Here is a 24,074-nt window from a genome sequence, read left to right as displayed (position 1 = left end):
GTCAGCAGGACCAGGAATCTGTGTTTCCCCCTGCTGCGTCATCTTGCTGTGTCAGCTCTCCGTGTGTGCAGCACCATTCCTAGGCAGGCTGAACTCTCTTCCACACTGGGTGGCTCTCCCTATGGGCACACCCCCTGCGCGTGGGGCTCCCCTACACAGGGACACTCCTGCATGGCACGGCACTCCTTGTGCACATCAGCACTGCACGTGGGCCAACTCCAAATGGATCAAGGAGGCCCGGGGTTTGAACAGGGGACCTCCCATGTGGTAGACGGACACCCCATCCACTGGGCCAAGTCCGCTTCCCGCATTTATTCTTAATTGTTTTATTTCCCCCACTCTCCTAGGTAACCATTTGTATATGTTCTCTCTTCAAACTTCAGTACCAGCTCTGCCACCCTCACCTTTGCCTGATGCTTTGATAGCTCAGTAACAAAACTAAAGCCGTCAGAGGGAACTTACTTAAGCACCCCCTACTACATTTTCACCACATCAGTGTGTCTGTACTCACACACTTCCTCTTCTCGCCTCTTATAGGGATAAACTATCCGAATCCTATCTAAGGGCAACTTCTTCACCTTGCACCAAATACTCTGTCTGCTCTTGCATAACCCAAGTACAATGAGGTAACTGTTCTCTCCATTCTCACCTGCATCACCAGTTTTCATACTCTAGTTATCTCCCTAATTCTATGCATTTGTCGGTTATACCATATTGCTAAATTCTAAGTCCTCATGTTATTTGACTTATCAGTAGCATTAACTCGGCTTATTATTTGTCTTCCTAGACTCCAACTTGGCTTTCAGGATGCTATACTCTTCTGATTTGCCTCCTTTTCTCTTTGGTTTCAGTTTCCTTTATTGGTTTCTCCTCATGCTTCTACCCTATTAGCACTGAGTATCCCAAGGGTTAATCCTAGAACCTCTTTTCTTTCTATACTCACTGCCATGATATCATTCAGCATTGTGTGTGTGTGTGTGTGAGAGAGAAAGAGAGAATATTTGTGTGTTTGTCCAGGATGAACCATTACTAAATTTCAGGCTCATATATACAACTGGCTACTTGATATTTCCACTTTGATGTTTAATAAACATTTCAAACTTAGCATGACTAAAATGGAAATCCTAATCTTCCCCTGCTTGTAATCCTACAAATACTTCTCCTACAGTCTTCCCCATCTCAGTAAAAGGCAACTCTCTCCCTTTCCAGTTGTTCAGGCCCAAAATCTTCAGAATATTCTTGGCTTTTTTTCTTTAACTCTGCACATCCAACCCATCAACAAATCCTTTCAAAATACATTTTTAATCTTGACAGTCATCACTGCCACTAATACTCTTACCCCCATTCTAAGCAACTATTACCTTTTGCCTGAAAATAGCATATTAGATTCCCTACCGGATTTCTTTTTTTTTTTAATTTTTTAAAAATTTTTGATGAAGCTTTAGATTACATAAATGTTACAAAAAAATATATAGGGGATTCCCATATGCCCCACCCCCTCCCCCACTTTCCCACATTAACATCACCTTTCATTGGTGTGGTACAGTTGTTACAATTGAGGAACACATGGTGAAGCATTGCTACTAAACCATGAACTGTAGTTTACATTATAGTTTATGCTCTGTCCCACACAATTTGGTAGGTTATGACAAAACCTGCTGGCTTTTCTGCTTTGACTCTTATTGCTCACAGCAGAGTGATCATTTTCAAATATGCCAGATAATGTCAATTCTCAATTCTAAACCCTGCAATGATTTTCTGTCTCATTCAGAATAAAAGTTCTAGTCTTTATGATATCCTGCAATGCCTGCAGAGGTTATCCCTCCAATAACCCTCTGACCTCGGGTCCTACTACTCTCCTTTTCTTTTATTCTGTCTATTCCAGTTACGCTAACCTTCTTACTAGTCTTCAGACACTTCAGGCTTACTCCCATCTTGGGACCTAAATATTCTTCTACTTAGAATGTTCTTCCTCTTGATACATGCATGGCTTGTACACTCAGGTCCATCTAATCTTTGTTCAAATGTATTCTCTATAATAAAGCCTTCCCTAACCACTGTATTTAAAATTGCATTACCCTTCACCCCTTCTTGGTTTTGTTTTTCTCAGTAGTACATAATCATCTAACATATATTTTATTTATTAGTTTAATATCTGTGTCTCCCTATTGAACATCTCATGAGAGCAGGGATGTGCTCTTCTTACCTATAAGACTATATCTTTTCGTGCTAGGTACACAGCAAACAGTTGCTGAAAAAATGAATGAGAAACAAAATTAGCCCATATTAGTGTCTCCTTGAGTCTTTGGGTAAATGCTAAGTAGCGCATGCATAAAATAAGACTCCATGAGGTTTAGGAAAGAAAACTACCAGGGGACTATAAATTGAAAACTACTGTTGTTCACACTGAGCAGCCAGAGTGTCAAGTTCTAACCAGCCAGAGTAGAGAGACCTGATTGAACACTGGGGCATTTGGTAGAGACATCAGAAAGGCCATACTGAAGGAGTAGAACTAAATTATCTCTAGATAATGGCTAGATCTGTTCAAACAAAGGTCAAAAGTAAGCTATGAAAAGATAGTGGATCCACAAGTAAATTAATTGATGCCCAGATTCAAGTACAGCAGTCTGTAAAGGAAGATAACAAAATGCAGACACTCAGTAACGTAATATTCACAATGTTACATTCTAGTAAAAAAATTATTAGGCATGTGAAGAAATACGAAAGTGTGCACAAATGCTTAAAGAAGGCAAAGTGGAAAGCAGAAGGTTTTTGAGGCTCTGTGTACTATTTTCACTAAACTGGCTGGCCAATCAATTTTCATGAAGATATTTTCTTTAATAACAGATTCTGTTAACAAAGAACAGGTGTTATAAGTAGCATATCCTTTTGGGAATAAATTCTATTCCACTAGCTCTTTCATTATTAAATTAAGAAATCTCACATTTTAATCAGATCTTAATTAAATTCTTGTTTTATAATCCATTAACTTAAAAACACATTTTTAAGCTCCTAAAAATATCCTTCCCAAGCATAAACAGTTTTCCTCTCTACCCCCACCTCTGTCATTTTAATCTAAATTAACAACTCCTCTAATACACTGACCTCCATTTTCTCCTCCTCTTCATCCTTAGCTCCACATATTTCTGACTCTACTCTGCCTCAACTACCCTGCCATCAGGACAGAGATATCCCAGATTTCCTCAGCATTTAAAAATGATCTCGACTTGAAATTCTCTATACCCACCTTTCTACCTTTCCCATTTTCTTCCTCTCAGTAAATTTGTACTTCCTCCTTTTATTAGTTGGGGTTCCTAGGGAAACAGAACTGGCAGGAAATGTATATACATATGTAAAATAACTACTATGAGATTTTTATAAGAATTGTCTCATGCAACTGTGAGGACAGGCAAGTACAAATTCTGTAGGGCAGGCTGCAAGCTGGAAACTCTGATGAAGGTTTTTTGATGAATTCCCCAGGAGAATAAGCTCTCTGACTTAAGTAGAGTGCAGATTTTCTCTTCTGACTGCTGAAATCATCGTATCTCTTTTTAAGGCCTTCAACTGATTGAATGAGATTTTTCTCATTGTCGAAGGCAATCAACTGACTATTGATTTGAGTCCATGAAATATCTTCACAGTAACAATCAGGCCCAGTACTTGACCAAACGACTGCACACCATAACCTAGCCAAGTTCACATATGAACTTAAACATCATGTGGCAAGCATGGACATAGGGATGAGGAAGAGGTTCAAGCAGTGAGAGTGAAACAAAATGGAGATTGAGATTTCTTTGTAATCTATAGAATTTGCCAGTCAATTAATTGTGGCAAATGAGAAAGAGGATGCACAGTTCATAGGTTTCTGGGTTATTGGAAGGGCAATTTGCTAAGAATATAAATCCTGGAAATGTCAGTTTTGAAAAGGAAAATTATGGATTATGTTGAGTGTATTCATTTGGATTTACCTATGTAACATCCAAGGAGAGATGTCAAGTAGGCAGTGTGACACACTGGTCAGAGCTCAGAGGAGAAGTTTGGCCAGATTTGGGGAATCATTTACTCATAAATAGTAACTGAAGTTAAAAGAATGGATGGGAAAGTGAATAGAAAGAAGAAAAGGAGTATAAGTATAGCTCTGAGGCACTTAAAGTACGTTTAACTTTCAGTAGAGTAGAAGGAGAGGAGCCAACCAGCAAGAGTGACTAAATAGGAACATCCAGAGAAATAGGAGGTAGTATATAGAGTGCCAAAAGTGAAGAGGGAAGAGTGTTTTAGAAACAAAGGAGTAACTCACCTTTTTAAATCTTGCTGAAAGTTTAGGCCTAATAAGAGCAGAAAAATATTTTCTGGGTTTTAACAACCTTGAGGTCATTGGTGATCTTAACTAGTCATTTTGGTGGAGTGATAGGAACAGATTGAATGGACTAAGAAAAGAGTGACAAGTGAGGAACTAGAGACATTCAGAGCTTAAATAGCTCTTTATTTTAGCTATGAAAGGGGAAGAAAGAGTTTGGGCAGTAGCTAAGTTGGGAAGAAGTGTTGAACAAGGGTTTTTAGTATACTGAAGTGATGATGGAAAGAAGCAAATAGAGAACCCGAAGATACCACAGAGGGGTGATAATTGCAGTGCAAAGTATGAAGGTAGGAATTTGGAGGGAATACTCATAGATACGTACAATAGTTGGTCGATGTAAAGTTAGATCAAATATATGAAACATAATATCAAGTCTAAATGTCATTTGTTAAGAGTCACACTAAAATCCTGAAAACCAAGCAAGCACTTTGTTATTACTAAAGAAAATCTTCCATTACTATCAAAAACAAAACAAATAAATTTAAAAACTAACCATAGAAACTGAACTCTAATACCAAGGAGCAATATCAAGTCATCAAAAACAAAATTCATTAATTTTTCACTCATTGTACCAGACTTGGCTTAGAGATCTTTTATATCCACAGCCCTATAAATTTTAATGCCGAAGGCAATGTTAATCCAATGGCCCACATGAAAGATTTTTAAAGTACTTTCTTAGAGAATGTGGTGGACTTATGGTTGCAACTGCCAAAATCTTTAAAGATTTGTAATATTTGGCTAGATTTCCTCTTTTTTTTTTTTTAATATATAAAGGAGTCACTCCCCCTTCCCCACCCTCAGAGTAAGTTTAAGATTATACAGCCACATCTGTCCGTTATGCTAACTTCTGTTGTCCAGCTGTTCTGGATATATTTTCCTTCTCTTTTCTCTCTCTGTTATTCTCCCAAAACTCTTTTTTAAAAAACAGTTGGGGGGAAAAACAAATCCTCTCTCTTTTCATATTGAAACTTCAGGAGGAATAAGGTGGTAATAATAGCATCTATCAACATAGTACTAACTTGCCAAGCTAAGTATTTGGCATGGAAATAATGCCTTCCCAACTGCTTAAAAACAGGAAGTGCTCTGTTAAGTGATAGATAGCTCCCTGTTGCTGGAAAAGAAAGTCTCTTTTATTTCTTTCTACTTCTTTGAGCAATAAAATGATTTCTGCTGTATCATGTATGGAATATATATATATAAAACAAAAATCCACTTGCAGTATTTACACACACACACACACAGGTAAATGAAAATGTATGTTAAAATACTTTCAAAGACTGTAAACAGAGAGTCTCTTTTCATAAGCTAGCCCAGGCACATCTTATCTAACAATTGAAGGAAAGCCCTTGCATCTGTCAGAAACAGCCTATAGGTTTACACTAGATGATTAATTGCCAGGAGAATCTGGCTATATATTCCATTGCATATAATTTTTATCTTTTCTAAAGATGTACTTTTATTAAGCTCCTACCTTAAAAGAGAGGGGAAATATAGACACCTAACTTAAATTCTTTATGTTTAGCACTTAAAAAAAAAAAGAGGAAAACTTTAACAATCCACTAACAAAGGCAAATTTCTCTAGGTTTACAGACTTTTTTTCCCCAAATTTTACTGAAACTCTAATATTTTTAATTGACTAGAAATTGGTCTTGGGCTAGTGGTATGGAGTATTGGAATAGTTTAGTTACCAAGATCTGAATGCATAGACTCAAGCTTTAGTTAAAATTACAACTTTATTGCTACTATCCCTCTAACCTTTGGCAATTATTTAACCTCTTGCAGCCTCCATTTCCTTTCTTACAAACTAAGCATAAGAATATCTGCTTCCGAGTGTTATAGTGAGAATTGCATGAATTATCATAGTAAAGCACTAATCACAGTTCTGAATAAATAGTAGGAATTCCCAACAAACATTATTAGAATGATTAGTCAGTGCTATATGACTTAATCATGTATGACTCAACATTAATTTAACCTCTGTGGGCCTCAGTCTTCTCTGTGAATGCAAAACTTTAGAAATGGAAGAAACCTTTATGATACTAATATCCTGTCATTCTTTAATTGACTTCACATCAAATTAAGAAAGTAAATATTTTCACTTTAGATACAGATTATTCTTGCTCTTCAGGATTGACAAAGCAAGGAACCTGGCTTCTGTTTACAATGTACTCTTTGCCTTACTTTCTATTTTGAATATTCAATAAGTTGTATATTGGTGTAATGGTTAAGGGTGAACTATAGAGCAAGACTGCCCAAATTGCAATCTCAACCCCACTTCTTATCTTCGTGACTGGGCAAGTTACCTAACTACTCTGTGCCTCACAGTTTGTTACCTATAAAGTGGTACTAATAATAGCTTTGTTTTGAGGATTAAATGAGCTATTTTATATAAAGGGTTTAGGCAGAAAGCCCTTAGGCATGTGTTAGGCATAGCAGTACCATACAGGTGTTATTTTTTGGTGTCATCAGTTTCATCCTCCAGGAACAGTCTCTCCATTGTCTCTTATCCATTGCATGGGAATATTGTAATAGATCAGGAAGAGTTTGGTTTACTGGAAGGCAAAGAAAGAACCATAAGTTTTCATATATGTTGCCTCTCATTTAGGACTGAGATCTCTTAAGATGCATGCACATGCCCCATATTCCACTAGGGTGAGGGAAGAAAACTTTAGAAGCTCAGTGGTGAAGGACTGAAAGCTTTCCTTCTAAAATCAGGGACAAGACAAGAATGTTCAATGTCACCACTGTTATTCACCATTGTACCATATGTTCTCTACAAAGCAATTAGGCAAGAAAAATAAAGACATCCAAATTGGGAAGAAATAAAACTTCTCCTATTTGCCAGTAGCATGATCTTGTAGATAGAAAATCTGGAAAAATCCACAACAAATCTATTTGAGTTTAATAAACAAAATCAGGAAAGTTGTGAGGTATAAGATCAATGTGTAACAATTAGTAGTGTTTCTATACACTAGTGACGAAAATCTGAAGGGGAAGTTAAGAAAAAAATTCCATCTATGATAGCAAGCAAAAGAATGAAATTTCTTCGAATAAGAGAACTTGTTCAGGAAAGTGAATTTGGCTCAAATGATAGAGCATCTGCCTACCACATAGGAGGTCCGGGTTCAAACCCAGGGCCTCCTGGCCTATATGGTGAGCTGGCCCACGCACATCGCTGATGTGCGCAAGGAGTGCCATGCCACACAGGGACCCAAGGGTATCCCCCGCATAGGGGAGCTCATGCGCAAGGGGCGCACCCCTCAAGGAGAGCCGTCCCACATGAGAAAAGTGCAGCCTGCCCAGGAGGGGTGCCGCACATACACAGAACTGATGCAGCAAGATGACACAACGAAAAAAGACAGATTGCCAGTGCCACTGACAAGAATGCATGCGGACAAAGAACACACAGTGAATAGATACAGAGATGGACACAGACACAGACAACCGGGGGAGGAAGGGAAGAAAATAAATAAAATAAATAAATCTTAAAAAAAAGAAAACTTGTTCAGAGAAAACTATGAAACTGTGTTAAAAAAGAAATCAAAGAAGATATAAAGGGAAGGACATCCTGTGTTTGGGGATTGGAAGAGTAAATATTGTTAAGATGTCAGTTTTGCCCATAGTGGTATATAGATTCATTGCTTTTCCAATTACAATTCCCACAGCCACCTTTGCATAAATGGAAAAGGCAATCATCAAATAATATGGAAGGGTAAGGGGACCAATAGCCAAAATCATCCTAAAAATGAAACAGTTGGAGGACTCACATATCCTGATTTTAAACCTCATTACAAAGTTACAGTAATCAAAATAGCATGGCAATGGCACAAGGACAGACATGTAGACCAATGGAATAGAATTGAAATTAAAGAAATAAGCATTTACAGCTGAGAAAAATTGGTTTTTGACAAGGGTGCCAACTCCAGTTAATGGGGAAAATATAGATTTTACAACAAATGGTGCTAAAAAAACTGGATATCCATGTGCAAGTGAATGAAAGTGGACCCCTACATCATACCATATTCAAAAATTAACTTATAGTGGATTGTGGGAATTCCCCCACTGCAAAGTCCATGAAGGAAGATGGCGCCTAGAGCTATGGAAATTGTGCCTGAGGCAAAGGGCGCCAAAGTAAACGAAAGTTAACAAAGAGCGCCTGGGGCAATAACCCAGCCCCTTTCAGGAAAAGGCAACTGAAACCCAGCGAGCACAGACCCAATAAGGGCTCAGTAACCAGCACTAGAGCTCTGACTTGTGTCTCACCTCATTCAATATCATCCAATCAATCTTTTACAAGATCCTTCACAAAAAAAAAAGTATAAAATAGCCTCTCTTCTTAAAATAAACGGAGTTGCTTCCTCCCATTAAGCAGTCTTTGCTTCCTCCCATTAAGCAGTCTCCGGAGTCTCTTTGCTGTGTGGTTACCGTGTGTTTGCTGTGTGGCGTGTGTAATACCTCCATGGCCTGTCCCCTCTCCCAAGAGCCTCCGCCCCGTGAGGCTGGAGCGCCTGGGGGAGCACCCAAGACGAAGTGACTAACCTCCACCACTGCGGGCAGCGTGAGGCACTGAACGGCTCAGAGAGAGGCACCAGCGAGCGCGGCACACCTCTCCTGTCTGGTCCCTGCTGGCCCTCCCCACGCACCCACGTCTCCTCTGCCGCTTGCGGGGTTGAGCGGCATAAGTGGGGTAGTGAGAGGCAGAGGATGACGGGCGGTTGAGAGGGAGCTGCCCTGAATGGCAACAGTGGGTCAAAGACCTAAATATAAGAATCAAAACTATTACTCTTCTAGAAGAGAACATAGGGAATATCTTCAATACCATGTGTTAGGCAATGGTTTCTTGAGAGACTTTATATGAAAAGTATAAGCAACTAAAGAAAAAATAAGTAAATGGGACTTCATAAAAATTATAAACCTTTGTGCATCAAAGAACTTCATCCTGAAAGTAAAAAGCACCTACAGAATGGGAGAAAATATTTAGAAACTTATATATCTGATAAGAGTTTGATATCCAGAATACATAAAGAAAACCTACAACAGAAAGACAGCCCAATTTAAAAATTGGGCAAAAGACTTGCCTGGACATTTCTCAAAAAAAGGTATAGGAATGGCCAATAACCACATGAAAAGATGCTCAACAACAGTAGCCACTAGGGAAACACAAAACCACAAGGAGATACTATTATATATCACACAGTTGTGCAGCTCAGTGGTTTTAAAGATATTCATGAATCAAAGAAGTGCAAGCAGGCAGGCAGGTAGTACTCACTGTTCTGTAATATTGATATATAATATTGATCAATCCTGTAGTGTCCATTCAAATAATGTATAAATCCGTGTGCTACATCTGTCGGCTTGACATCTACATTTAGCACTACATGATAGAGAAGTGTGGCAGACTGAATCAAATCTCACTAAGACATTTCAAATCTTAAACCCCGGTGCTTATGGGTGTAAACTCAATTTTACATGGTATTTTATTTTATCTTATTTGGATGAGGCCATAATGAATCAGGGTGAGCTTTATTCCAATGTGATTGGAGTCCTTATAAGGAAAGGTAATTTGGACATGGGAACAGAAGACATTGGAGGAACAGAAAGAGATTACCATTGGAGATAGAGATTGATTGCCAGCAAGCCACCACAAGAACACTACAGACTTCGGAGAAGGCATAATCAGCCAGTACCTCAATTTTGGAATTCTCGCCTCTAAACTAAGAGCCAATAAATTCCTGTTGTTTGAGCTAATCAGTGTGTGGTATATATTTGCAGCCCTGGCAAACTAAGGCAAAAGAAAACTTTGAATCAGCAAGAAATGGTTTCTTTACATTTACTATACCATCCATTGTATATAGTAAATAACTGAGGTTCTCTATTTTAAGTTTTTAAAAAAATGGTTTTTTTGTAATGGGTTTACACCCATGCTAGCCAGAAAACTCATATTTTGAGCAATATGATTTTCTTGGTATCACCTGATACCTTGCATATTTCTTGTCTGCCTGCTTTTGACCTGGTGGGTATCTATAGATATTTTACTTTACATTTTGATGAACTGATTTTTTTTCTCTGTTTATTGAGAATAATATATGTCCCTTTAATATCTTATAGTCTAGTGGGAGCATTAGAACATGTAAACAAATATTATAGTATAATATGTGCACCAGAAATGTGAAAACGTTTAGAAATAATATAGAGAAGAAAATGATTCTTTGTTTGGTTTTTGCAGAAGTGATTTGAAGAAATAACTAGAATTTGCCTGAAGTACATAATGTAGGGATGGGCAAGACATAGACATCACCATGTGCAAAAGCACAGAGGTGGGAAGAATGTGCTATTTCCAGGGAACTACATCAAGTTCAGTATTGGTGGAAAATAAAAGACTTGGAAGGGTCAGATAATTAGAGATGATGCTGGAGAAATAGACAGGGAACAAATTATGTCTCCCCTCTTCCTTTATTTATTTTTAAAATATCATAAAAATCAATGTATGTATGTAAGGACATTGGGTTTTTTCCTTCTCTTCTTCTCCCTTATGAAGAACCTTTAAAAGTGTAAATTTTATAGAGATATTTGAAAGGTTAATTTGCATTGTTTTCAATTTTACTCTGTAGCTTTTTAAAATAGATGTGCTTTTTACAAGAAGAAAAACTAGTTCTAGATAAATATTGTTTTGGCTTTGTGAAAGGGCCCTTTAAATAGAAGTAAATGAAGACTAGATCATGCAGGTAAAATACTTTAAGTGTATGTATATGTATGTGTTGAATTGTTTTTCTTTCTCTTCACGTCTGTGCTCATCAGGTGCTGCCATTTACTGTAACACATTCTTCCTGCACACCTGCTGTCAAATAAATACATCAAGTCTTTTCTTGCACAGTGCTACGGGTTTTTACAGAACTGAGCAAGCCCAACATTAGACAGAGAACCTATAGACTGATTGATTTATTTGTTTTAATACAAACACATGCTTAGATGTTGTCATACAGAAACTCTTTTTAAAAGAATTACTTTTCTAGGAAAGAATTTTGTAACCTTACCGCCTTATCCTGTGCCCAACACATAAGAGATACTCAGCAAATGTTTGTAATTGACTCCTATGTGAAGTCTCCAACTGAGCTCTATAAGACTCCCTCAACTCTGGGAGTTAACTGAATATCTTAAATAGTTATATTTCAAATGGAAATGCTGCTGAAAAAGCATTGACAAGAGTTGAAAAATGAAGTAGTGGCATATTGTGAGATCCAAGTTTTAATTTAACAGATATTTTTCTCTGCACAATAAATACAAATCTATCTAAAAGGAATCCTTTCTTATCTGTATCTTCCTTTGTAAAAAGGAAAGGCATTTTCAAAAGGGAGAAATGTTTAATAGGTTGAAAATATTTGGCAGTTCTACTTCAAAGCCATCTCTTAAATTGTCCTTTTCAGGTTCCCTGCCTCTGCTATTATGCATGAGCTAATTTAGGACATAATTGTATCAGCTTCCGAACTGGCAATTGAACTTCATTCCTGTACTACCTCTTCACTACTGCTAGAGTTGTTTACTTTCTTAAACTGAAATTTGAGCCTGTCCCTTATCTAATTAAATATCTTATAGTAAAAACTGTGAAATAAAAACCAAACTCCTTGGCATTACCTGCCATACATAATATAATCTTGCTTATGTTTTTTCACTTCATCTACCTCCATAGCCCCCAGGTCTCCAAGGCTTCTCCTCCAGGGTCTTCCAGACTTTTTCATAATCTGGTATACAGGGCATAATAACTAGACAAAGCAATGGTTTAGGTAAAGGAAAGGGTACAGAGAAAGAGTAGGACTGAAGTGGAAAAAAAAAAAGAAAAGAAAAGAAAAAATGAGCCAGCAAGGCAGTTGTGGTATCCTAGACAGGAGATTGTATTGGCTTGACTTCACTGAGTAAACATTTACAGGCATACCTCATTTTATTACACTTTGCTTTATTGCACTTCACAGATACTGTGTTTTTACAAATTGAAAGATGTGGCAATTCTGCATCAAGCAAGTCTGTCAGCGACATTTTTCCACTTCATGTGCTCACTTCATGTCTCGGTATCACATTTTGGTAATTGTTGCTGTATTGCAAACTTTTTCATTATTATTACATCTGTTATTGTGATCCATGATCAGTGATCTTTCATGTTACTTTTGTAATGTTTTGGAGTGCCATGAACTTCACCCATATAAGACAGGGAACTTAACTGATAAAAGTTGTGTGTGTTCTGACTGCTCCAATGACCCTGCTGGGCGGTTCCTCTTTCTTATCTCCCTTTGGTCAGGCCTCCCTATTCCCTGAAACACAACCATATTGAAAGTAGGACAATTAACAACCCTAGAGTGGCCTCTAAGCATTCAAGTGAAAGGAAGAGTAGCAGGTCTCTCACTTTAAATCAAAAGCTAAAATGGGTAAGCTTAATGAGGAAAGCAGATAAAAGCTGAGATAAGAGATAGGCCTAAAGCTAGACCTCTTGGGTAAAGCAGTTAGCCAAGTTGTGAATGCAAGGGAAAAGTTTTTGAAGGAAATTAAAAGTGCTACTCTTAGTGGTCTGAATAGAAGATCAAACCATCCACTCCATTCCCTTAAGCCAGAGCCGGGTGGAGAGCAAGACCCTCATCTTCTTCAATTCTGTGAAGCCCAAGAGAGGGATGGCAGCTACAGAAGAAATGTTTGAAGCTAGCAGAGGTGGGTTTATGAGGTTTGAGAAAAGAAGTCATCTCCGTAACACAAAACTGTAAGGTGAAACATTAAGTGCTGTTGTAGAGGATCTTGGTCAGAAGATCTAAGGAAGAAAATTGATGAAGGTGGCTAAACTAAACAATGGATGTAACAGCCTTAGATTTGAAGAAAATACCATCCAGTGTTTTCACAGCTAGAGGATTCAATGCCTGGCTTTAAAGCTTCAAAGGACAGGCCGACTTTCTTATTAGAGGCCAATGCAGCTGGGAACTTTAAGTTGAAGCCCATGCTTATTTCACATTCTGAAGATGGTAGGGCTCTTACGAATTATCATTTGAAAACCTTTTGGAAAGGATTCACCATTCTAGATGTCATGAAGAACATTTGTAATTCACGGAAGGAGGTTAAAACATCAACATTAACAGGAGTTAGAAAGAAGTTGATTCTAACCCTCATAGTTGAATTTGAGTGGTTCAGGACTTCAGTGGAGGAAATAACTGTAGATGTGATGGAAATAGAAAGTGAATTAGAATTATAAATGAAGCCTGAAGATATGACTGAATTGCTGCTATCTCAGATAAAACTTGAAAAGATGAGCAAAGATAGTTTTTTGAGATGAAATATACTCCTGGTTAAGATGCTATGAACATTACTGAAATGAAATAAAGGACTTAGAATATTACGTAAACTTAGTTGATAAAACATTGGCATAGTTTGAGAGATTTGACTCCAATTTTGAAAGACATTCTACTGTGGGTAAAATGCTATCACACAGCATCGCATGCTGCAGAGAAATTTTCTATGAAAGGAAGAACCAATTTATGTGGCAGACTTCACTGGTGTCTCATTTTAAGAAATCACCACAGCCACCGCAACTTTCAGCACCACCAGCCGCCAACATTGAGGCAAGACCCACCGCCAGCACTAAGACTACAATTCACTGAAGCCTGAGATGGTTAGCATTTTTTAGCAGTAAAGAATTTTTTATTTAGGTTATGTACAGTGTTTCATTAGACATAGTGTTATTGCACAAATAATGGACTACAGTATATTATAAACATAACTTTTTTATGTACTGGGAAACCAAAAAATCTGTGTGATTTGCTTTATTGCAATATTCACTTTAGTGCAGTGGTTTGGAACCAAACACACAGTATCTCCGAGGTACGCCTGTATTGAGTGTCTTGTTCATGCCATTGCTGGGATTTTAGTATTGAATAAAATGAATATGATCCCTTCCACAACATATAGCTTACAGTCTGATAGGAATGAGAGACAGTAAACAAGTATTGGACTATATAATAAAGACAGTTGAATTGAAGTGACAGATACAAGAAATTTAAGAGGTGGCATTAGCCACACCTGTGCATCAGCTGGATTTAGCAGAAGAGAGATGCCTAGAATAAATCCAAGCTGTTAAATCAGAGCTTTTGAAACAATTCACACCTGTCCTGATTTTGGGAGCTATTTTCTCCATGAATCATGATTCATCAATATGTTTTTTTAATCAGTTTTTTGAAACATTCATAAACCATAAGTTTATCTAAAGTGTACAATCAGTGGGATACTGAGGCACTTAGAAATGTGACTTGCTCAAAGTCCTGAATACATTCTCAAAAAGGGAGCTTACCCACATTCTCAAAAAGGGAGTTTACCCTGTAATTATTTTTAATAGAGGTTTCATATAGAGACATAATATCTGTGACCTTGGGACCAGAAAGGTTCAGAGGATTAGAAAGCCTTGGCTTGTTTTTTCATTGAAGTTGTCATATGATTTAAAAATAACAGAACCTGCCATCATTCAGAATACATTCATCCACCCTAATATACCAGAACAGTATTTTTAAAGAAATTCTAGGAAGGGTGTTAACTCATTCAGGGCCCTAGAGGAAGGAAAGCTCTTTCCTAATATTTTTTATGCATAACTTTCACTGACAACATCAGGCCAGGAAAAGCCTAGCTGGCTGTTAGCCCAGGTGATGTTATAGTCGTTGAAGGTCATTGAAGTATACTCAACCTATCCTGCACAGGGGCAGCTACAAATTATAAATTTAAAAAAAAGGAAATCACATACTTAGTTTCCACATGCTGAGCTTTCTTCCAATGAATTAGATGGTGTGTATGCAATATCTCCTTTGCTGTGTTTTCTTTCAGCTTTTAGAATGGAAACTTGTTAATAGTCTAGAATTTGAGTTTTTCTAGGAGAGTGAAAAGAATAGCCTCTAATTTTAAAAAATAACCAGGCTATTCACATCTGTATCCCTAGCATCTATAACAGGTCCTGGCACATAGTAGATAGTTAATTTTTAATGAAAGAATTATTTAAATTAATTTACTTTAGTCCTATTTCAAAAGAATTGTTTTCCTTTGTCCATTAATAGTATAATTTTGTACTGATGAGGCAGTAAAATAATAAAGGACCAGGTCAGCATTCGAAGACCCATAATTTCAGCCCACTTTCCTCAACTTACTGTGTGATCTTGGAGCTTATTTTCTTTGTCTTAATGTCTTAATGGTGAGTGTAATAGTATCTAGGTCACAAGATTTGGGGGAATATTAAATGAGATACAGTATATAACAAGTGCTTTATAAATTGTTAAGGGCTGCATAAATATTAGTTGTTCCAAATAGCATCTTTAATCATTTTAAAATATATTTTGACTGAACTCATCCTAATATCCTGAATCCTGTATTTGTTTTATTTATTTTTTTAAAGATTTATTTTTTATTTATTTCTTTCCCCTTCCACCCCCGGTTGTCTGCTCTCTGTGTCCATTCACTCTGTGCTCTTTTGTGACCGCTTCTATCCTTATCAGCGGTACTGGGAATCTGTGTTTCTTTTTGTTGCATCATCTTGTTGTGTCACCTCTCCATGTGTGTGGCACCATTCTTGGGCAGGCTGCACTTTCTTTCATGCTGGGCGGTTCTCACGGGGCTCACTCCTTGCGTGTGGGGCTCACTCCTTGCGTGTGGGGCTCCCCTCTGCGGCGGACACCCCTGCGTGGCAGGGCACTCCTTGTGTGTATCAGCACTGTGTGTCGGCCAGCTCTGCACAGGTCAAGGAAGCCCGGGGTTTGAACCGTGGACCTCCCATGTGGTAGGCAGATGCCCTATCCACTGGGCCAGGTCCACTTACCCCTGTATTTGTTTTAGTTAAAAGAGAAGTGATCTCCATGATTGAAATGCAATTTTGAATTCTTTAAAAGTACATTTCAAGGAAACTGATCATGTATCATGTCCATCTAATATAATAGTGTTCAGTGTGGGAATTACTATGCAAATAATTAAAACATTCCTTTTTTTAACATAGGAAATATGTAGTATATTTTCCTTGCAATTGATTTTTTTATTGCAAATTATACAAAATTTAAGAATTAACAGGCAGACATTCTCTATGTTCTAGGTATGGTAGTATGTACGGAAAATATGCAACAGCATTGAAAATGGAATATTAACTTCTGAGATATTCTAAGATTAAATTTGAAAATCTGGGGATAGAATTTCTATAGACTATTACATCCTTCTCTTAGAGATTTTTACTATCCGTTAGTATTGTTTCCAAAAAGTCCTGCATATAGAAACCTGTTCAATTTTGTTTCTGTCCAGTGTTTCCCAGACTTATTTAACTTGTTTTCCATTACATCTGTTAATATTCCCTGGAATAGCTTTTGAAACATTGATATGAGATATGATGGTATCAGCTACATAAGTTTTAGGAATACATTTAGAATTCTAAACGTAAACATGGTAAGGTAAATTAAAACTATAAGAGTTGGCTGTGGTTTAAAATTTTGAGACCTGTCACATATATTTCTGGCCAAATCATGGAAATTGGTCTGTAAGAACTTGTGAAATAAGTATTCTTTCTGTTATTAGCCACTTCTTATATGACTTTGCCCAAACTACTTTGTTACTAACAATGACCTGAAAAATTTTTACTGAGAACCTAACAGATGCAAGTCACTACTCTTTAGAAACCAACTTTATTGGGGTATAATTTACTGCATCAACTTAAAATGTACATTTTAATTAATTTAGACAGTTCATAAACCAGTGAATGAACCCATTTCTGCAAACAAGGTACAAAATATTTCCATCATCCCCAAAATATTCCTGTTTGCCCCTTTGTACTCCATCTTTCCTTTTGCTCTCAGCCCCAGAAAACCATTGGTCTGTTTGTTCTTACTTTAGGTAAGATGGCATTTTTTTTGGTGTTTTATATAATTTCTATCATATAGTATATATATGGCTTTTATAAATGACTTCTTAACTCAGTGTAATGATTTCGAAACTCATGCATGTTACTAAGTATTTTCTTCCTTTTTATTGCTGAGGAACATTCCATTGTTTGGATACACATATTTTGTTTACCCATTCATGAATTGGTGGACACTAAGTTGTTTACAGTTTTGGCCATGAAAAATAAAAGCTGCTGTGAGCGTCCATGTACAACCTTTATTTATATATGTTTGTTCCTCTTAGGTAAATACATAGGAGTGTAATGGCTGGGTTTTTATACTAGGATATTTTTAACTCTTTAAGAAAGTGCCAAACAGTTTTCCAAAGTGATTGAACTATGCTCAGTAGTGTATATATAAGTTCTTGGTACTCTACATCTCTGATAGGGCATATTTAACCTTTTAAGAAATTGCCAAACAGTTTTCCAAAGTGGTTGTACTATTCTCACAGTGTATGTAAGTTGTACTTAACTCCATATCCTTACAAACATTTGGTATTGTCAGTGTTTTTAATTTTAGCCATTCTTATGGGAGTGTAATGGCATCTCATTGTGATTTAAGTTTACATTGGTCTAATGACTAATGATGTTGAGCATCTTTTCATGTCCTTACTTGTTAACAATATAGGTTCCTTAGTGAGGTGTCTGTTCAGATTTTTTTGTCCACTATAATGGTTAATTTTATGTGTCAACCTGGCTAGGCCATGGTGTCCAGTTGCTTGGTCAAACACTAGTCTAGATCTTACTGTGAAGATATTGTAGATGTGATTAATAGCTACAATTAGTTAAATTTAAGTAAAAGAGATTATTCCTCAGTAATGCAGGTGGGCTTCAACCAGTCAATTGAAAGCCTTAAGAGCAAAAACTGAAGTTTCCTGGAGAAGACATTGTGCCTCAAGATTACAACATTGAGTCCTGTCTGAGCTTCCAACCTGCAGTCCTGTCCTACAAACTTCAGATTTGTCAGTCCTCACAATAACATGAACCATTTTCTTAAAATAAATCTCGTAATATCTCTCTCTCTATATATAGATATTATGGGTACACAAACATATACACACACATTACATGCATACATATATTTCTCTGGAGAACCCTGACTGATATAGATTTTGGTACCAGAAGGTAGGATGCTGCTACAACAAATACCTAAAAATGTGGAATTGACTTTGGACTTGGGTATTGGGTAGAGCCTGGAAGGATTTAGAAGTGCTTGATTAAAAAAAAACTTAGATTTGTATAGGGAGAGAGATAGGTGTCCTCTTGCATTCTCTTAATTATGAGTATCCAGTTCTCCCAGCACCATTTGTTGAAGAGACTGTTCTATCCCAGAAAAGTGGACTTGGTAGGCGTATCACAAATAGTTAACCATAGAAGTATGTATCTATTTCTGAACTCTCAATTTTCTTCTTTTGATCCACATGGGGTTTTGACATGGTGTTTGCTGTAATGTCTTTACTTTATGATCTAGGAATTTTTATGATTTTTTAATTTAGGAGATACTTCATGCCTAAGTTCCTGTCTTCCTTATTTGCTTCCATCATATTCTCCTGGATATTTCATAAATATCCCAAAATGCACATATGGAAATGTATTCTTTTCCACTACTTATAAATGAGTGTCTCTTAAATATTCAAGAAATGCCATTTCTGATTATTCCAGCAACAAAAATAATCCTTTAAAAAAGAAATTGGGATGGGTAGGAGAAATCTACATGTTTTATGTGTTTCCTATACAATTCTCTTCTTCATGAAGATTCTGTTTTCTACCTTATATAATTACTCTTCAATCTGAAGAACTTCCTTTAACATTTTTTGTAGGGCAGGTCTACTGGTAACAAATTTTCTTTGTTTTCTTTTATCTGAAAATACCTTTATTTTGTCCTCATTATTGAAGGACAATTTCCTAGGGATTAGAATTCTGGGGTGACATTTTATCCTTTTATCACTTTACTTTAAAAGCATTGCTCCATTTGTGTCTGCTATCCAATTTTTTAAAATTTGAGTCATTGTTCCCCTGTATGCCATGTGTTGTTTTCTCTGACTGTTTCCAAGATTTTCTTTATCTTTGGATTTCACAAGTTTGACCACAATATAACTAAGTGTAGTTTTCTTTGTATTTGTCCTGGTTGAGATTTACTGAGCTTTTTGGTTGTGTAATTTTAGATTTTTTAATTTACCAGATTTGGAACATTTTCAGCATTTATTTCTTCAAATTTTTTCTCTACCCTATTCTGACTCTCTTTACTTTCTGGATTTCTAAATACACATTTTGTTAGACTTTTTGATATTGTCCTACAAGAGTTATCTTTTAAAGTAAATCTTATCATTTTGTTCCTTACTTAAAACCTCTCAATGGCTTCTCACTGCAAGTAGAATAAAACCCCGACTCTTTCCAATGGCTTTCAAGGCCTTATGATCTGACCCTGACCATCTATCTGATCTCATCTCCTATTACTTTTCCTTTTGTCACTATGCTTCTGCCATTTTGGATTTTACCTTTCCCTGGAACATATTAAAGTCATTCTTGACTTTGCACTTGATGTTCCCTTTACCTTGAATGGTTTTCCTCAGATTATTGTATGGCTGACTCCTTTGGTCTTTGCATAAGTTACCTCCTCAGAGAGGAGGCTACACACACACACACACACACACACACACACATTTTATGCATTTTAGCTCCATATCTATGTTATTCATACTTATTTCCTAGTACCAAGAACAATGTCTGGTATATAATATACGTTCAATAAACTTTTCTGAATAAATTAACTCGTTAACTCTAAGGTTATTTAGGCATTGTGCTTTAATAAATTGTTAAAGAAGTTCATTTGACTGCATTCAGTTCTAGAAGTATTCTTTTATCAGAGCTATACAATTCTGAGAACTCTTTGAAACACCTTAACCCATATTTTAAGACATCTGTTGCAGGAAATTATAAGCAAGTTCTTTCAATATGATGAATGCAAGTTGTATATACACTTCCCTAAACGAAAATATTAATAGTTTTCTGCTGACTTGACAATGGCTGAGAAGCAGACGCCCTCCCAGAAATAATCGCTTTTCTACTTTTAAAATTACTTTGAACATTGTGTGAATCTTCCAAATAGATTATAGGATCTGTTTTACTTATTAATTATGGATAATAATGGGTTATTCATTAGATTCTGGACAATCCCTTTTCTTAAGTGTCTTTGATTTGGAATATCAGTTCTGAAATTGGTTAATCCATGTTGTCCCATCTTCTTTATAGGCTTTGATGAGGCCTGGGAGAATTGATAGAATCATCTATGTGCCTTTACCAGATGCAACAACAAGAAGGGAAATATTTAACCTGCAGTTTTGCTCTATGCCAATCAGTAATGAGGTTGACCTGGATCAACTCATCCTCCAAACAGATACATATTCAGGAGCTGAGGTAAGACTATACCCTTCATTATGCCTTAGCAGATAATGCTTAACGTACGTAGAAATTTTTTATAAGATTGATTGTAAATGTTAGGAAATGGATAGAGGTGATGGTAACACATTATAGTGAGTATAACTAACACTGCTGATTTATAAATGTGAATGTGGCTGAAAGGGGTGGTCTAGGGATGTAAATGTCTATTGAAAGAAAGCTAGAGGATAATCTTGTGACTGTGTAACAAAGTGAACTCCATGGTGGATAAGGATTGTGGTTAGTAGTACAAAACAAGAATGATCTTTTGTGAACTGGAGCAAATGTTCCTCAGTATTACAAGGTGTTAAGAGTATGGTGATATGTTGGAAAAATACAATTAATGTAACTTATGAACTACAGAAAAATACAATTAATGTAACTTATGAACTACAGTAATATTTTTGCATGAGTGGCTGCAAAGGTACTATATCATTGTTAATGGTCAACAATAAGGGGTTATAAATGGGTAGGGCATATTTCTTTCTGGAGTAATGAAAATGTTCTAAATTGACTGAAGTGATGACAACACAACTCTATGATAAAACTGAGAGCCACTGAGTACACTTTGGGTGGAATGTATAAGATATGGGTCTGTATAACATAGTGAACCCTGTGGTGGATGAGGGATTATGGTTAAGAGGACAAATATGAGAACATTCTCACTTGAATTATATCAAATGTAAAATACTAATAGATGGCGTTAATAGGGTGGTTTGTGGGGAAAATACACCTTGTGAGGTATAGACTATAGTTAGTGGTAATATTAGGATGGTCTTTTATCAGTTTTAATGAATGTTCCACAACAATCAAGGTGTTGGTGGTGGGGTGGTATATGGAAATCCTGTATGTTACACATGAGTGTTTTATAAACTCACAATTTCTTTAATAAGTAAATAATAATAAAAATACCTTGGCAGATGGAAGCCATGGCCTGGGTTCATAAGCAACAAAAACTGCTTACTGCCAACAATTTTATATGACACTTTTAAATTTTTTTAATTTTTTACACTTTTTTTATTAAAGTTAATAGATCACAAAGAACGTTACATTAAAAAACGTTACATTTTAAAAAACATAAAAGGTTCCCATATACCTCATTCCCCACCCCCCAACCCATCACTTTTGTAAACTGTATTTTTTTGAAGATATGTACATCACAAAAAAATGTTACATTAAAATATATAAGAGGTTCCCATATACCCCCCACCCTACTCCTTCCACACCAACAGCCTCCTCCATCATTGTGGCACACTCCTCGCACTCGTTGAACACATTTTGGAGCACTGCTGCACCACATAGATAATAGTTTACCCTGTAGTTCATACTCTCCCCCAGTACAGTAGGTTAAGGCAGGATATATAAAGTCCAGCATCTGACCCTGCAATACCATTTAGGACAACTCAAAGTCCCAAAAATGCCCCCACATCACATCTCTTCTTCCCTCTGCCTGCCCTCAGCAACTACTGTGGTCACTTTCTCAACCTCAATGCTACAGTTTCTTCTATTACTAGTCACAATAGTTTTATAGCAGAATATCAGTAAGTCCACTCTAATCCATATTTTATTCCTCCATTCTGTGGACCCTGGGATGGTGATGTCCACTCTACCTCTAGATTAAGAGGGGGCTTAGATTCCACAGAAAATGCACTATATGACAGATATCACTGTTTTAGTTTCCTTGAGTGATCAAGCAAATACCATGTAGTAGGTCAGCTTAAACAACTAAAATTTTTTAACTCAGTTTTGAGGCTAAGAGAAAGTCCAAATCAAGGTGTCATCAAGTTGGTGATTTCTTACCAAAGACTGGGATTCTGGAACTGGCTGCTGATGATCCTTAGTCCTGGGCTCCTTTTTCTCATGGCAAAGCACATGGTGGCCTCTCCTGGCCTCTCCCTTCTCCTCTAGGTACCATTGACCTTCTGCTTCTCTGGTAGCTTTCTCTCCTATCTATCTGAATTTCATTTCCTTTATAAAGGACTCCAGTAATAGGTTTAAGACCTATCCTGATAGGATTGGGCCATACCTTAACTGAAATAACCTCATCCAGACATCCTACTTACAATGGGTTCACAACCACAGAAATGGATTTCATATAAGAATTTGTTTCTCTGGGGTACACACAGCTTTAAACCACCACAATCACTAAGTTAAATTGTATTTTACCTGGCCCTTATTATATCTGAATTATTTTTTACCTGACTTCTATTATCCTCAAAATGTAGTCTTCAGATAAGTAGCATAACATAGTATAGTGGAAAGAACACTCGAATAGAAGTCAGAAGATTCTTGTGCTGGACTTCTTGATTATATTGGTTTTCAACCAGTCACATACTTCTCTAAACTTTGATTTCTTCACCTGTCAAATGGAGGTGATGGCACAAATCTCCCTCCTCTTTTCTCAAGAAGATCATAAAAATGAATTTGGGTTACCATGCAAGCAGTCTGAAGTACAAAGGACTTGGTAAAAGTATTATTATTGTCTTTTATCATTTTGAAAAATTGCCTCAGTCTGCTTGTGTATTAACAAAGGTCCCTTGTGAAAAAAATAAAAGGAATAGACATTTTGCCTTTAACTGTGAAAATATACTCTTGGTAGGAATAGGAAAGACCTCTTTGAAAACACACACCTCACTTTTAAGAATAATAATAAACACTGTCTGTCTCCCTAACAGCTCTTATTTAGATTGTTTTTATTTGCCACATATAATTCCATTAAAGTAGTTCTGCATTGTTTACATGTATTTCTTTAAAAAAGGGCAGACTGTTCCTCAACACAGAAATATCTTGTGAATATCATTGATGTGAATTTGTACCAGGAAATTGATATTTTTTAAGTAAGTAGTTGTCAGTTCTTTTCATTCTGAATTATCTAACATCTGGGACTCTACTTTCTGTTTTCTTGCTAACATTTTTATTTGTCTTCTCTAAAAACCAAAGAGCTTAATATGTAACAGCTCATTAGTACTCCAAGATCACTGTAGATAAATTTACCTGTGGAATTGGACTTAGTGTACCAAGCATTCACAACTGATAACAATAACCAAAATAAATCCCACATTTACTCATTGTTTTGTCTCCAGGACTGTGGATATTTAATTAACAGGAAACAGCGAAGAGAAGAAACCATAAATCTTTCATTTGAGTTGAGTGAAGTAGGAAAATAGTATGGCATAAATGAGCCTTTCTCACTTTGAAGTAATTCATTGTAGTAATATATAAGTACAAAACAAAAACAAAAGCCAATGAAGTTGTGCCTAAGTGAAGGGAAAAAAACCTTATTTGGTGCCAGGAATTATTTATCAGCTCTTCTCAAGATATACAGGAAAGTATATCTGTATATCTGAATATATA

At 36.6% G+C, this 24,074-nt stretch overlaps 1 protein-coding gene across 6 annotated transcripts in view; it reads left to right on the top strand.

Moving 5' to 3' along the window:
* Nucleotides 1-24,074, top strand: part of AFG2A (AFG2 AAA ATPase homolog A) — a 327,373-nt gene that overhangs the window by 237,801 nt on the left and 65,498 nt on the right. For all 6 annotated transcript variants that reach the window (XM_004474658.3, XM_071214813.1, XM_071214823.1 and 3 more), the window contains one exon: nucleotides 20,535-20,699. In XM_004474658.3, the coding sequence (XP_004474715.2) occupies nucleotides 20,535-20,699 (165 nt within the window). The remainder of the gene's footprint in view (nucleotides 1-20,534; nucleotides 20,700-24,074) is intronic.

Source organism: Dasypus novemcinctus, chromosome 1 (assembly GCF_030445035.2).
Source record: "Dasypus novemcinctus isolate mDasNov1 chromosome 1, mDasNov1.1.hap2, whole genome shotgun sequence".
NCBI lineage: Eukaryota > Metazoa > Chordata > Mammalia > Cingulata > Dasypodidae > Dasypus > Dasypus novemcinctus.
The sequence above is the reverse complement of the archived record's forward strand: the minus strand, read 5'-3'. Positions and strand labels throughout refer to the sequence as shown.